This window comes from Vidua chalybeata, chromosome 5, assembly GCF_026979565.1.
Source record: "Vidua chalybeata isolate OUT-0048 chromosome 5, bVidCha1 merged haplotype, whole genome shotgun sequence".
Classification (NCBI taxonomy): domain Eukaryota; kingdom Metazoa; phylum Chordata; class Aves; order Passeriformes; family Viduidae; genus Vidua; species Vidua chalybeata.
In genome coordinates, this window is record NC_071534.1 from 22998577 (window position 1) to 23015390 (window position 16814).

The window sequence follows — 16814 nt, forward strand, 5'->3', positions numbered from 1 at the left end:
TTCTCCTAATTTTTCCTTATATTCCTTTATATAGGATAATGAGAGTTGTGCCAGGGGATCCTTTCACAGCATCCAGCTCAGCTCAGCTACTGCAATAGCAATGAGCAGAACTCACTCCTGTGGGAGTAACCTTGTCTCTTGCTTCATGCAAGATTTAGGCTGCAGCTTTCTGCTGAGACTTTTTCAAAGGCAGCCAGGAAGAGCAAGGTTGTCAAACCTCACTGCAACCTTACTGGCATTCAGGCACCCAATTCCTCCCTGTAGCTGTGAAATCCCACTCTCAGCTCCATATCTTGTTCTTCACATAATGTTCACACGCCCATGCTGCAGCCTGGCTAGTCAGTCCCAAGGCAGCGCCTTGTCTTTGGTTCTCTTAAAGGGCTGCAATGTAGGTTGATGTGCCCAAAGGAAACACAGGAAACACATCAGATTAAAGAAGGAAATCAAGAAAAAAATCAGATAACAACGCTCATCCTCACTACCCTGAAAGAAATGAGATATAGAGAACAGAAGGAAATGAGATGTAGAGAACAGAAGGAGTAGCCACCAACTAAATAGGTCAGGTTGCCAGCATGAGGCTATTTAGACAGAGATAGCAGGAATGGTGATCAGATATGCAAAGATTTGAGACGTAGATTTAAATTCCCCTGGTCAATGTCTCCAGATGTTCTCTAGTGTAGCTGGGCAGAATTTTTTCCACAGTAATCCCACTTTCTCCTCCTGGTTTCACTGAACATAAACTTTTCATGAATGCCCTTAACATGAAGCACAGAAGTCTTCAAACTAACACCTGTTGCATCTGTTTTTATAAGCTGTGGGACTGATCAGTTCTACAGGGGATTCAAGAATAAAACATATTTAGTAACCACAAAGGTTTTCTATTTCCTTTCAGAACTTGGGACTATACAGCCTATATGTGTCACCTGCTGCTGTTCCTGTTTGGCATAAACTTTTTTTTTTTTTTTTTTTCTCCTTTAACTCGGTGCCAGATTCTGCTCGTGCTTGTGCCCTTGTAGATCCAAAATAACTCCCTGGGCACTAATGGTGCAATTCCAAGGTCTCTCTAGGGTAAGTGAGAATAGGAGCTGGCCTTTGTCAATTCAAATTTACCCTTGATGCAACTTCATTGAAGGTGAAGGAGCTACCATGGGGTATTTTGGCCTCACTGCTCCATGACACTGAGCTTTTCTTGGAAGCAGCAAACAGAGTGCTGTCCAGCCAAACGTGGTGAGTGCAGCAGGTCACATACCTCTCAAAGCTCTGGAGCTAAACTGGGTCAGTGGAGGCACGACAGTCCACACCAGCTACAGAGGGGCCTGTGCTGTTTACATGAAGCAAGAAAAACATGTGCCAATGCATCCATGCAAACCTCTAACTGGAACTGACAGAGGCGAGGGGAGTTCCCCGCTCTGCTCTCTCATCAGATATCCTCTATAATAACCCCTGACAGAGAAAGCCTCTTCCTGGGCAGCTGCGGATTTAATTTTGGTCTTTGTCCAGCCCAAGCAGCTCAGATCTCTAAAGGAGTGGATTTGCTATACAATAGGGGTGGGATGCACCGAAGCGTGAGGAGGAGGAGGGACACCAGGTGTCTATGAATGAGCTAACCAGGAGCCTGAAATGCCTCCGGAGCCCTTCCCTGCCCCTTGTTGTGCCCTTGGACTGTAACACGGAGCAGCACAATGAATCAGTATTAGCCCCGGTGCAGCTGCGAGAGGTCAGGCCCTGCACTTTTGTACCGGCATCTTTAATTTAGGCTCCTCGGGGACTCGTTTTTTAAACGGAGGAGAGGGCTAATGCTCGAGCTATCAGGGGAAATTACATCAGTTGGTGAGAGCACAGGCTTTTAGGAAAGGCAGCTTATACTTTAACCTCTCCTACCACACCCTCAGTGTGATGCTTAGGTAGCCTTTTCTGCCCTGGTCTCTTTTAAGTAGGCTGTATAAAGTCAACAGTGCAAATCTGTTCACCTATTCTGCCACTGATCTTCAAGAATGTAAAAGCTAAAAAGCTTAAGAAAAGGGAATTGCATTTGGTGGCACTTAGTGCAAAGTTAAGTCCAGAGACACAAAGTCTGACAGTAAAAGAGGCAGGGATAGACACATACTTTTGCTAACTGCATCAAAGGGAGAGTTCAGATTATCTTCATTATGGTCTACACTCCTGGCTGCTAAATATGAAGCCCTTTACTTTGGCTCTGATGCTCTACAATGCTGCCTGCTATCTGTACTCTATTATTTTGTACCTAGTTTTATTGATATGGCCCATGTTATTAACTGCAAGCTGTTTCTCCAGGGAAAATCAGGTTATCGAGCCAACCCACAAGGAAGAGAAGGGATGCCTCATGCATGTGAAACCCCTCTGTCTCCAGTCTTCAGGCAATTAACAAGCAGTATTAATGAATTTCTGGGGGAGGCAGCCCTTCCTGTCTGGAATGGTGGTGGTTTTCACAGTGGCAGGAGGAAAATGCTGGGGAAGGCAACGTGGCAATCATTAGCATCTGGAATGGGATATGCACTGGGGAAAACCATTCACTCTAAGGAGCAGGTACTGGATGTGGGCACTGAACACCTGGTTGCCTTCTGTCTGAGACTATGCAAATCTGAAGTACATGTGAAAAATCAGGGGAACAGCACCTGCAGAAAAATTACAGTAGGTTAGGAAAGGAAACAGGCTATGAAAGCTGTCATCCACCATCTGTGCTGAAAAGCAAAAATAAAAATTTTCACCACTTATATAAACACTTATATTCCTAACAAAGTGGAATTACACTGGCATAAAAACAAAGAAAAGTGAGGTCTCATAAAGAACATCAGTCTCTGGATTAAATCCATTACTGGTGTAAACAAATGCATTCCACAGACCTCAAAGGATCATGCGTGCTTGTACATACGGTGAATTTGGTTCATTTTCCCCAGAGGCCTTTTTCCATTTTAACTGTAGTGTGCATGCAGATGGCCAGAGCTACAATGCGGTGTCCAGCTCTGTACTAATACTGTCAGCTTGACTTCAGTTTGAACACAGTGCTGTGCTCTGCTGCGGTTATATTTTTAAAGTTATACAGGAACAATATTTCAACTCCTAGTGGACTTTGACTTTTAGATTCTCAAGCATCAAGATAAACATAAAAGGGCTTCTAACACTGATAGTTAGTGTTGACAGGATTCCTACTATAGCTGTCAAAGCAATGTGAGCTTGCATATGTACATAAAGATGGGTACCTAGATATTATTTTTTTATATATTCATATATGCATGCTGCTGTTTGGTATATCATGGACACATATGCACAAGTACAAAGAGTTATTAATGATTATAATAATACCTTGGAAATTAGACTTTGCCATGTGTTTTGACTCAATTTATCTATCTTCCCTCAGGATCAATCTGCCCTTCTTTTCAGGAGTGCTGAATAGCCACTGCTCCTGAACACTGGCAACTACGCATAATCACCTCCTCTGAAATACACACTGAGCTCTCAGAAGCCTGCTTATGATGGGTCCTGGTCTGTTGGTTCTTCTCTTCAAATAAAAAGATTACCATTATTTGTCTGCAGTATTGTACTGGAGGATGAGTCCAATAATCATACCACTGGCAGCCGCTGTTTTTGAAACAGGGCTGTGCAAAGCTTCACCTCAGGTCCCTTTTATCTTTGCCTGTCATGCTAAGAAATGTATTTTTGAAAGCATATCTCTGTCATTAGGAATGCTGAGTCCTGCTGCTTCTTTTCCAAACAGCGGCACCTCAGGCATCTCTGGCTGTGTTGCAAGTTTGTAGGCAGGCAAACAGAATGGCCACCGAGCACCTGCTTTTTTAATTACAGAAGCATTTGCTGGTACAGAAGAAGGTGGCCTTTTATTCCTCCTGGGGCTCTTTTCACTTGGGCAGCCCCTGTGAAGGGCAGAGATACCTTTAGTCCCTGCCATTCCTGGAGGTAGAAGGGAGCTAATGCTGCTGTGGCACTGCACAAGGTCAGTGATGAACATAAGTCTCAGTATCCTGCTTTTTGACCAGAAAATGAGTGGGGATCATCGGCTGAGACCTAATGATACCTACAACTGATGAACACAGCAATTAAAGGAGGACATGATAGCTGAGAGAAGAATTACACCATGTGCCTTGCTAAGGCTAATCACCACAGACACAAAGGTTTTGCTCCTGCATTCAAACTTGCTGAAATCTGTTTTACACAGATGCAGCCTGATGATCTGGTTCCAGGAGCAGTACTTTTAGTCTTTCCATGAGTCAGATTTGTGAGTTCAAAAAAAAAAAAACTGTGACCAGGACAATGCCAGTGGCTTGGGCTCCTAAGGCAGATGCTACTTTGCTCCTGAGGACCGTGTTGGGAGCCAGGCTTTACAAGGGACATCCGGCAATCCCTTTGCTTGGAAGTCTCTTTGTAGTGGGGGTGAGCCTGAGCAATCAAGCTGTTATAGGCCTCTCTCCATCAGAAGAAGACTCAAGGCAAAGGAGCCCTCCTTGAGTAGCAACCCTGAAGGTAGAGCAGCAACAACTTATGACATATGAAAGAGTTTCACTGATCACTTACCACTGGCAAAGCGCAATTTTACACCAGCAGTCTTTCATGGCACCAGGAATCGGCCCCCATATTTATTTGTGATCATACACCCTTCATAGTTGTTCCAATCTGATTTATAAAGTCACACAGATTTTTTTTTTTTCAGGAGAAGAAAAGTAAATTCTGTTAAAAAAGACATTACACCATCTTGCCTAGCACTGATTCCTGATACCATTTCCCAGTGAAAAAAGCTCTCAAAGAAAGACCTGTCTCTCATTCTGTGACTTTAACAGTCCTAATACATTCCAGTCCTGGTTTTCACAGCTCAAGACATCTGCTGATCCACACAAAAACCAGATAAGCATTAAGGTTTTGTCAGTCTTCTCCTGACAACTTTGAGTGCCACACCTAATACTGTCTTCACCCACACTCTGGCCAGCTTCAGTGATGCCAATCCCAATTTACATCCAGGTTTACAGACAGAAAATCATATTTACCACTCACAAGACTGTAAAGTAGCTGGAAAATGTTGCTGTGAGGTACTGCTGAGGCTGGTTTTGCAGACAGATTTTTTCCAGGGATGATCAACCACTTGGTGGTGCTACAGAAAAGGTCTGCTTCGCTTTCTAAAGCAAAGCAGGTTTCTTCTCTTTCATCAACAGTAACCAGAGATCACATGAGATAAAGCTGTGGCAAGAAGCACCTTCCTTCCTTTCTCTTTTCTTGAATATCATCATTGCAATGATCAGGTCGAAATCTTAGAAATCTAGCTATTGTATTTCTCCAAAGAATGTGTGTGTAAAGTTACAACCTCAGCCAATTCATTTCCCTCTGTTGGACATTTGATCTACGTATTTCCAGTGGAGCTGAAAATTGGAGGAGAGATGGTGTCCTGGGAGAATTCACCCATTTAAAAATGAATGTGTCCCTTACTATGCTCACTTTTCCTGATGATCCAGCTCTTAATTTTTCTTTTTCTCTGTCACTACCACTGGCAAGAATCAAGCAGATTCAAGAGCTCATGCCACAGTGACACAGAGCAGAAGATGTGTGTCATTTGGTGTAAAACCAGTGAGAGCTGGGCAATGACACCCCTTCATCTCCTTGGAATACCCCTGCCATACTTGTAGGTGCCAGCTGAGCACCTACACAGGGATGAAAGGTGAAACCCTTCTTTTTTATCAAGCCAGGGCAGAAAGGTGATGAAAACCCTGATGGAACATAGGTTTTGAGCCTTGTGTCTAAGTTCTAAGAGTTCTTGTCCTCAACAAGCCTGCTGTATCTATCCCAACAAGTGACTCTGGGCTGGGGACTGAGGGAAAGGAACAGAAGGATGAGAGACAAGACTTCAGACAGTATAATGATGAGGGGGGATGCATATGGAGGGAGAAGATAAGTAATTTCCATCTGTTTTACAGCAGCATCTGGTTTATTCTAGGCAGCATAACTGGTCTCATCTTCACAAGCTTCAGTGCTGGCAAAGGCTCCTGTGTGTGGAGCCATGACAGAGATTAGCACAAGCTGAGGTAAAGTGAGAAGGATTTGGTCTTGCTAAAGCAATGGTAAGTATGCAGAGGTCATGCTGCTCCTCTTATTAAATTTGAGTACTTTTTTCATCTTAGTAACAGACCTTCAAACATGCTCTTTGAAAATTACTGTCCTGTTCCATTAAAAATAAATCTGTTTCTTTCTTATAATACAATTAGTGTCAGCAAAGCATTCTGCAGATCCAAGAAGATTTATTTCTGCATAATTCTTGGGAGGCAGGGAAGAGTATTCTAGTTCTTTAGGAGAGATAAGGAGACACAAGTTTAAAAGTGTTTTTAGGCCCTGGGCCAGATTTTCTGATTGGCCATAGATCATGGGGGAGATGAAGGCATCTCCGCAAACCTCTGTGGACTTGCTGGGGAGGGTGGCTGTTTCTTACAGCTAATATTGCCCAAAATGTTGGGCACTTTGCATTGACACAGGCAAGCTGGTGGCACCAATGTGTTGCCTTGCTTCTCCCTGGTGGGTTGGGACTGGATCCTAAGATCTGTGTTGTCTTCTTGGGGTTGTTCAAGTGTGACTGACTGTGGTTTCAATGCAGGCTGGAGAAGCCTGGGGGTGGCTGTCATGCAGACCAGCTAGCATCAGCTCCAAAGAAAATGACCTGTCAGCATAGGAAAAACGTGTTCTTCCACCCTTAAAGCCCTCCAACCCAGGCCTGACACTCACCCTCCTGTGACAAGCAGTAAGGACAGTGCTGGAGTCAGAGGGACTGTCACTCTTGGATGACAATGCATGAGGGGCTGGCATCCTCTGCTCCCCTATACCCACTACGAGACTTTAGAAATTTGCAATTCCCTTATGCTGCATGAGAAGCACAAAGGAAACACTGAGAGTCACAAAACCTTCCCTCTCACGATTCCCTAGCCAGCAAAATTAAATTTTCATGCATAATGAGGCTTTGATCAAGTTTGTCACTTAGCCAATTTGCTATTGATTTAAAGAGTCCTCTCTGTTAGCAAACAGGCATAAAGAATGGGATTTTTAAAAGATCTAATAGAAAATTATATTTGGTTCTTGGGCATCTATACACAAACAGATTCATTTTCCATTTAACTGCTCTTTGTAGTTTGCTGCCTGAGAATTCTGGGTATGTCTTTTTCCTGTGAAAAGTCATGCTGGATCGTTAGTACACATCCTAAAGCCATAATATTCTGTTTATATCTTTCTAATCACTTGCCATAAAATTATTATGTTGCCATTAACATTTTTTTATTATTTGACCTAATTTTTTACAAGTCATAGAAAACACTATTTTCTAAAGCCAGGAAGTGGCTGCAGACAAATGAAAAGTAAACAAAATAAAGCTAAAGGAAGCTGGCAGTCTCTGTGCTGAATCTATTTTCTAATTTAGTATTGTTTTGACTTTGACAAATTAATCATCAGTGAAGGAAAAATACAGCCAGTCTTACAACTATGAATTCCAGTATTTCAGTGGGAATTTAAAGGGAAGTGAGGAGGATGAGATGATTTCTCCATGTCAGGTTGTATCCCTAGCATAGAGCCTGTGGCAAGGGCATGGAGTTGTCCAGTGCCCCCTAGAACACCTCCAGGAGGGGAAAGCACTGCCTTTTGAGAAGGCATAATTCAGTCCTTTCTCCTCTTTGTCTGTGGAGAGCAAGGAGGTTACTAGCCAGCCTGCAGCACCTGTGTTCAAGGAAGGAATAGAGAGCCATGTTGTCATCTATTCCTTAGAGATCTGTCTCCTAACAGGAGTCAGGTGGCACACAGTGCCCATTTGCCCACTCAATTTGAACTGCATACCCACACTGCCAAGGGAAGTGATGCATGTTATCAGTCAAATATAACAAATGCTGTTCTGTCTGATAGGATACATTGTATGTCATAACATGGCAATGTCATGGGGTCCATTTTTGGTAACTGGGAAAGATTTTTCTGTCATTATCCCTGATATCTGCCAGTCAGTGACAGTCTTGCAGAAAGGTTCGCTCAGGTGTATCCAAAAGTATGAACATCCAGTAACTCACTGGTGTCACATGCAACGTGACTTTTAGCAAAACATCTTGCACTTAATCTTCTTTGCTCTAAAAATTATGTATATTTAAGAAAAGAATATATACTTTTACCTGTCCTTTTATTTCCTATATTATTACAGCAGCTTTAACCTTATATTTCGAAGAATACTGGTTATGCGTCAAACAGCAGCATGAAAATAGCAATACAATCTAGACAAGGATCCACAGACCTCAACATCAAAACAAAAGTCATATGCAAAACATACTCTTGGTTTTCAACACAAAAGCCACAACTAAGGCTAATACCTTTCTCCTTGTAGGATCTACCCACTGGCTGTGATATCTCCATTCAATCAGAATGGGCAGGAAATCCCAGAGTCCTGGAGAGATGTATCTGCCCCATCTCATCCATGAGTCATCCAGGATGAAGGGGTCACAATGGCAAAAGTTCATGCTTCCCCATTATGTTCCCACACAAACATCTCTGAGCGAAGGCCCTGAGGCAGGCGGCTCCCGGCACAGCCCCCAGCAGGATGACACCCGTTCCATCACCACCTCAGCTGCATTTCCCTCCCTTCTCTGCACCTCAGCTGCCTCCTGGCCCCAAACCACCCCAAACCAACCCGGGACTGCACAGCTCCACCCTTTTCCACCACAACCCACAAGCACCACTGAACACCACCTATGTTTACAGGATAAGGGCCTGTGGCTTCACCACCAAAACCCAACAGGAAGACACCTCGCTTGCCTGCACCGTTGCACCGGTTGAGTTGGGGCTGGAGGAATTGAGCGAGGGTGGCTGGGGATGACCACTCGTGGTGATGCCTTGGAGGAGCTGGTGTGTGTGAGCTATGCCCAGAGCAGCTGTTCCTGCTGTGGGAGCTGGCGGTGGGCAAAACAGCCTGGGTGCAGATCTGGCTAATGGGCTGATGGCGGAAAGCGATGCCCTCAGTCAGACTCTCAAAATAAGGGCAAAAAACCAGAAACAGCACAAGGGACGGAACTGAGGGCAACAAAGGGAAGTGATGAGAACAGGGGAGCATGCTGCTGAATGACTCAGTTATGTTTTACATGTCTTTTTTTTTCAGTTTGCATTGTTGGAATGTGCAATCCACTGACTGTTACTGAATACAATTCTCTGCTCGCAGTGTTACAACTTGTATGTGAATTTTAATCCTGAAAGGATTCATGTGCAGGGAGAGGGAGGGAGCTGGTAAATTGGACTGTATTGGTAATATATTTAATAAAATTAATACAAAGTAACACCACAGAGTTTGTCTGAAAGAACATCTAAACTGAATGAGAAATAGGAAAGCAACAGGAGAAGGAATTGTGTGTGCTCAGAGTTCTTCTAAAAGCTGTACAACAGAAAGATGCTAAGCTTCAACCACTACATTTCAGTTTTGTTTTCTGTGCAGTTCGGGTTGTTCCATCTCACTTCTCTGGTTTTGCAGGCCCCAGTTTATTAATAACAGTGGGCAGTTTTGAGGAAATGCTGACTGTAGTAAAGCATATTTTTTATGGATAAAATCATGTGACATAAGCATACAGGCACACGTGAACATATAAACAAATTCTCAGATCTGGAGATGTAAATTCAGCAGGTGATGGCTATCCTCTGTGCTATGGATATCCCAATAAAACATATCAAGCAGCAGAAGAAATGGAACAGTATTACAGGTAAAAATTATAACACATTAATGGTCTAAATTCTCAGTAAAAGCCACAGAAGCAAAAGGCTGAGGCTTGGAAATGGAATTTTAAAAGGTATTTTATGGACATACAGCTCCTCTCCTATTCAAAGTCTTACAGTCTTATGAAGAACCTCATTCTCAATTCCAGAGTCCTCTCCAAAAAGGCATTACAAGTATTCCTCAGTTTCTTCACTGCTCATAAAGCTCTATAATGGGTCTGGGATCCAGATTCAGAGAGCTTAATTTCACTTAAGTCTTTATTCTTCCTACTGCATGGACATCTCAAGAGTCCTAGCACCAATCAAAGAACAAGAGGAGACACATGAATTTAGATGGACATTATAACCTCTGAATGTGGGCCCTGTCAGTGATCATTACTTGACTGAAGTATTGTTTTAATAGTGAACTGACATCTCTGGATGCAAACAAGATACACCACAAAAGACAACTACTTGTCAAGGTAAAGTTTTTTTTTATACGGCTCACTACAGAGAAAATCAGCATTACAGTCTTAATCCTGAACTTTTTGATTCCTGCAATTTTCATAAAGCATGCAATTACAAGGATTGGATGTGATCTGCCAGGGTAGATAATATACAGATACCTGCCACAGCAGCCAGATGGATGCCAGCTGTCTCTGCTAGCACTGTTTTCTAAAGGATAATCCCTGTCCTTGAGTGGAACACATTAACATGCTTTCACTTCATCAGATCAAAAATCTGTCTCTCAGCAGGTACTTAACGCAGAAGAGAGAGTTCCATTGAGAGAATGTCCTCCAGTTTCGCCTGCCAGTATGTTCCAATGATTTGAGAGTCATGTCATCTTTAGATTTGCAGTCTGGACAGTGCTGAACACTGAAGCTTGGTCCAGCAAATGCATACACCCATACTGAGCTTGATCATCAAACATAAGCAGTCAAAGCAACTCAATTGACTTAACTATGGTTATGTTTTTCTCCATGTACAGATTATAGAGCTCAACAGAGAGGACTGAAACCTAAGGGAGCAGCATATTAGTATCCTAGAACACATGTCCATTGCATCCAGGAATCCCTTTAGTACTCATTTCTTCTCTTTCCTCTATCTTACACTGTGGGGAACAGTCAAGGAACATATTCCAGCTCTTTGACAGCCCCTGGAAGCCAATCTGTGTAAGGGTGGTAACAACACTGTTAAACAATTCACAAACATGGGAGAATGCTGAAGAGCAAAAGGTCTGAGTACAGATGAGACCATCTCACCAAGTTAAGTTGCCATATGTACAATCCTTGCACAGAGAGTACCTGGCCTCAGTTGGTAAATTAAGTATTTTAGCAAGTATCTTTGAAATCCTGTTTTGTTTTGGTTTTATTTAGCTCAATACATGGAATAAATTAACATCAGCTCTATGAAACCCATGTCTCATTATAGAAACTGTCAATTTTTTGAGGAGCCCTAAATATTTGACTGAGTTCTATTAAGCCAATGGTCTTTTTTATCCTGAGTGTCTCTATGCCAGATAGAAAATAAGTTGTGCTGTTTTGAAAATTCATGGTAAAATTAATCCTAAAAAATTCACTAAATTTTATAATGATTTTTTACTGCTCACATGTTGCAATCTTTTAAGATCATTTTCCAACCCACACTGACTTCAGGAAGGTAAGCCTGCTGAAATCAATGGGTTTTTGTTGTTATTGTGATAATCTGTATAGTTTAGATTTGGTACAACAAATCCTCCAATATTGTTTTGCAAATTAGAGCCTAGTCCTATTTCCTTTGAAGTTGGCTAGCAGAAGTCTGATGGTTTCAATGGGAGGATAATTCCTTTTCGTGAATAAGGAAAAGCCGTTATGTAAAATAATACTGTCAGAAGTGAAGAGTTCCCTAGTGGTGTCTATAAACTCAAAGAACTGAAATTCTTACCAAATGTTTATCTCAGAAACAATGAAACACTACATGTTTCACATTGGCTTGCTAAAAATTGAAAGGAAACATCTCTGTATATTGGTGATACATTCAAACATATGAATATATAGAAGTATATTTATCAAATATATTTATCATTTTTTTCAATTCTCATTGCTATTACACATGAGCACAGAAAGTTTCTTTTGTCCAGTTTCAATTTACATATCTGATTTGCTCAATGCCTACTGGCTTCACTGGAAATTTAAAAGGAAAAGTATTTCTCATGCTACATAGTACCTGTACTTATTGCATTACAAAATCAGCAGTTTTAATTTTGGAGTTTTTGGTAATTTATTATGCTATCTCTCCAATCATAATCCAACATATAGCAATGATTTATGACATATTTCCTTGAAACTGATGATTTCCATGAAAATGATGATGTATGCTTCCAAGCAGCTAGAAGGGACCACTCTTGGGAATATTAACAATGCTCATGAGTACAACATAATGAAACCTCTTTTCATCATGGGCATTCATGCTTTCCTGCTATTCAAGAGGTATAAAGGACCTGAATACAGGCTATACTGAGTTTCAGCCTGAAGGGAGCTTCCAGACTGTCTGACAACCATAGCTGGACACTTCCCTGCTGCCTCTGGGGGGCCCCAGCCAGTCCTGAGCTGCTCCTGCAGCACCGTCAGCTGGCACAGGTCAGAGCAGGATCCGGGCTGCTCCCCTCTTTGGTGGGACTAGGGCTTGCACTGGACATGCAAAACCACCAGGCAGTTGTCACTGTCATCTTGACAGACTGCTGCACCCCTGGCACTCAGCAAGACCGGGACTCTGATTGAATCTACTTAAGTGAAGTTGCGCAGAAGTGAACACATGCCAGGACAATCTTTCACTTCTCCTGGCAGTCAAGGACACCATTCATGTTCCCTGTGCTGCCAGCCCCTCTCCTAGGTCCCTCCTGCCTCTTGCTGCTGCCACATTCCCACCCCTGTGCCAGTCCTTACTTGCAGCAGGTCTGTCCTGCATTCCTACACATGGATGTCTCTTGAGGCATCCCCTCAAATGTGAGAAGAGCTATGTAAGTGGGTTTCAAACTGGGGGCATGGAAGTCAGCCAGGGCAGTAGCAGATGTCCCTCTGTCCCTCTCCTGCATGTTCAGGTAGTCCAGGCATTGCTTTTTTCTGTGCCAGCTGGGGGGAATGCAGCAGCACTTCACAGCATTAAAACAAAAATAACGTCCAAGCTACAAATGTCATCTTGCTTCTTACAAAGAGAAGGCCACAGAATTTTTGTGCTTTCCACATTTAAGATAAAGGAAGAGGCTACAGGATGAAAACATGTTTGTTTTTTTTTTTTTTGTGTGTGTGTGTGTTTTTTTTTTTTTTTTTTTTTTTTTTTTTTTTTTTTTTTTTTTTTTTTTTTTTTTTCTTATGGTAACAGAGTGAAGTGCTTCCCTTACCTTTCCTGCTTTGGAACAGCCACTTTCTTGTGCATTCTGTGAAAGAGATGTTAAATTCCATGCTCCCAGACTTTGATCAATATCGGGCTTCCAAAGATTAAGAAGCCAGCACAGGAGATGTTTCTTCTGAATGCTGCAGGATTCTTTCTGTCTCTTTCAACCATTGTGGCATGGTGCTGGCTCCTGCCAGGAACAGGGTATTGCCCTAGGCAGACTTGCCTTGAGCCAGCTGGACACTTTTGCTGATGCTAAAATGAAGGTGTAGTAATGTAATTACAGAGAAACTTCTGTTTTCACGGTCAAGTCAGAGAAGCTAAGGCTACAACCTCAGGGCAGAGTGTTCATGGTCTCAGGAAGAAACCTTGCAGAAATCCAGCTTTAGACACAGGCCCAGTGAGTTAGAGGAACCAAACAAGAATCCTCACCAAAGCTGGTGCCTGGGTATCACCCCATCACCTCGATACTCTAGAGTTAGTTGCCTTTGACAGACCTGAGCCTTTGCAGGAGCCAGCCAGTAAAACTGTCTGAGCACATGGATCAGCTTCTGTGCTAACACTCCCCCAGCAAACCAGAGGGATGCGGCTATTGGCTCCTGAAATTCTGTGCCTTGATATTGCTGTGACCACAAAGTGGAACTCAAGATTTCAAAAAGTCTGTGTGTTATCTTTGCAGAGCAGACAACCCCAGCTGTAATCTGCACCTTAAGAACAGTCAGTGGGGGAGAGACACTGAACCAGGGCTCTCACTTGAAAGCCTTTATGTTGGTCCAGAAAACTGGCCATAGTGGAGAATGCCAGAACGATTCCACCCCATGCAAATTTCCCATTTCTGCTACAAGCGACCATCTGCCTTCTCTGGCCATGCACTTGGGGATGGCTTATTTTCTAAAGGGAACATCTGATTCGTCTTAACCTTGGCAAAATTTCTATGTCTGTGTTGGTTTAAGTTTTCAAGCTGTCTTTGCGAAAAAAATAACCCTTACTTTAAAACGGAAAAAGCGCAAAACCGATGCATTCTTTGTATTTCAAATATCCCGAAAGCAGACACGAGGTGTTCCTCAGCTCTTGGCGCAGATTTGCAAGTCAACCACAGCAGGACTGGGCCCGGGAAGGTTTCTCACCGGCAAAAACCTTGTGGAGCACGCAAACACTGCCTGCCCATGCCAAGGACAGGCGGCACCTGGGTGTGCCTGAGTTCTTCTGCCAGCTCCACCAACATGGAAACCCTACAGGAAACCCTCGCCCGCTTGGTGAATGGGGAAAATTAGACGTTTTCTGGAAAAACTTTCCAGATCTATATTTGGTGCAGGCTCTCTCGAGCCCCTGCCTGCCGTCCCTGCAGGTGCACACGCCAGACCCGCGGGGCCGGGCTGAGGCGAGGCGAGGCGAGGCGGAGCACCGGCCCCGGCCCCGGCCCCGCGGGTCGCAGGGGCTCAGCCCGGGGCCGCGGCGGCACTGGGCTCGGCCCCGCTGAGGCGCGGCCCGGGAGAGCCTCCGCGGAGCCCCGGTCCCCCCGGCGCACAAAGGAGCGCCCATCGCAGCGGTCCCGGCAGCCGCCGCCCCACCCGCGGCTCTCGGGCGGGGCGGGCCGGGCGGAGGGGCGGCCCCACGCTGGTGCCGCCGCCGGGGCGGGCGGCGGGGAAGGGGCGGAGAGCGGGGGCGCCGCCACCGCCCCTCGGCCCGCCCCGCCCGCCGCGCCCCGTGGTGCCGGCGCGGGCGCGGGGCCGAGGCAGAGGCGGCGAGGCCGGCGGGGCGCTCACACCGTGCCCGCCGCCGCCGGGCATGGAGGGCGCCGAGGCGGCCGCCCGCGGCAGCAGCAGCCCCAGCCCCGCGCAGCCCCGCTGCTCCTCCTGCGGCCCCGGCCCGCCCGGCGGCGGCGGCGAGGCGGCAGCGGCGGCGGCCATGGAGGAGCCGGTCCGGGTGGCTCCGTCCCCGGAGATAACGGCGGCGAGGAAGCAGCAGGGGGTGAAACGGCATCACCACAAGCACAACCTGAAGCATCGCTACGAGCTGCAGGAGACCTTGGGCAAAGGCACCTATGGCAAAGTCAAGCGGGCCATCGAGAGGTTCTCTGGCAGAGTGGTAAGGCAACAGAGCGGCTTCTCTCTGCCTCTTTCTCTTATATATACTTTTATGTATACAGATATATATAAGATCATATTCCAACGCCGATTTCGGAACAGCCCCCTCCTGTGCGGGGCTGGCGGGTGGTGCCGAGGCGGAGACCCGCTCAGCATCCCACCCGTGCCTGTGGTCCTCGGCTTTGTTCAGAGTGCCAACCCTGCAGAGAGACTTTCATCTGGGAGGAGTGGTGGACGTACTGTAGTAGCACATTGGTACATTTTGAAGGGATGTGTTATTATTGGAAAATTAGGGTGACTTACTGTTATTTTCTGTTTTCTTTACTTGCGCGTCCACTGTGACTAGTTTTTTCCCCAGTGGAAATTCACGTTTTGGAGAAACCTGTCACATCCCCTGGCTAGCCAGCACTGCTCACAAAGTACTGTCAGAAGGGAAAACGTTTGCTTCTCTGGTTAAAAATGCTGTGATTTGCTCATACTTTTGTGAGCTGAACTTTGCTGACACCTAAAAAAATTGCAGGGACTGCAGCCCACCCCATTGGTTTTTATGATCCATTTCATCACTCAGCTGTGCCGGCTGGCTTGAGACTTCAAGCAGCCCAGGGTTTGTCCAGCAATAACTCAGCTTCAGCATTTCCTCACTGGTGCAGTGCTCCAGCTGGGCACAGAAATGCACTTGAAGCAATGTACACGTTAGTCAGAATTATTGTCATTTTTCCTTCCCAGAAATACGTAACTATCCACAGAGGGCAGACGATTGAGAGGCAGGCATTGTTGTGTTAAAGAAATAGGGTGTTTTCTACAGAGGTCTTTGTGCTGAAGTGCACTATGTGAGTTTTCACTAGACTTCCATCTAAAAGCAAGGCATTTCCCCGGTGACGTTACATTTACCTTTCCCTTTTGGTTGCTGAGGAGCTCAACACGCACCCAGAGGCAGAAGGATCTGTAAAACAGAAAATGAAATTTCAGATGCTATGACTTTAATAAGGAACACTTACTTTGCAACTGAATATCTTTGTGTCGACAGTGAAAATGAGAGTTCCAGCCAAGTTGTAGAGTCATATCATATATACTTTCAGTTTATTAGCTCATTTGGAGGCTAGCTAAAGAGAAACCAGAGATGGACATCTCTGCACATGCTCACTCTTAAGTCCATGATTTTTAAAGTTTGCTGTCTTGGCTGTTTTACAACTTCAGGCTAACAAAAGCTTCAGGGCTATATTATATGCTAACTATTATTTTTAAAGTAGATTAGTTTTGAGTTGCATTATAAAATGTAGTAAATAAGCAAATAAGAAAACATCTCTTTTCAAGGAGTTGAGAAATTAACAAAAAAAGGGTGGCAGTAATGCACCATGAGATTTGGCTTTGGAAAGAGCTCTCACAGAGGAAAGGATGTAGAGTAGATAGATGTGTGTCTAATCTAACTTAACACGCTAGGTCTTCCCATATTTTGCTAACTGTCAAGCTCTTCAGCTGCACAGTTACAGGATACTTTGATGTTATGGTCTGAACTGAATTCATATGGCTAATGCCATCTTGAAATGGAGAGAGTGAAAATCAGAATACCTATGCAATCTTAAATGCAATAAAAATGTAACATTTGCTGTATCAGCTGGTATGTAGAAGCTGAACAAGTCC

The 16814-nt window shown here is 44.5% G+C and overlaps 1 protein-coding gene across 1 annotated transcript in view; it reads left to right on the forward strand.

Moving 5' to 3' along the window:
- Window positions 1–14874: 14874 nt before the first annotated feature.
- Window positions 14875–16814, forward strand: part of NUAK1 (NUAK family kinase 1) — a 46636-nt gene continuing 44696 nt past the window's right edge. Inside the window, exon 1 of the mRNA XM_053943817.1 lies at window positions 14875–15174. Within this exon, the coding sequence (XP_053799792.1) occupies window positions 14875–15174 (300 nt within the window). The remainder of the gene's footprint in view (window positions 15175–16814) is intronic.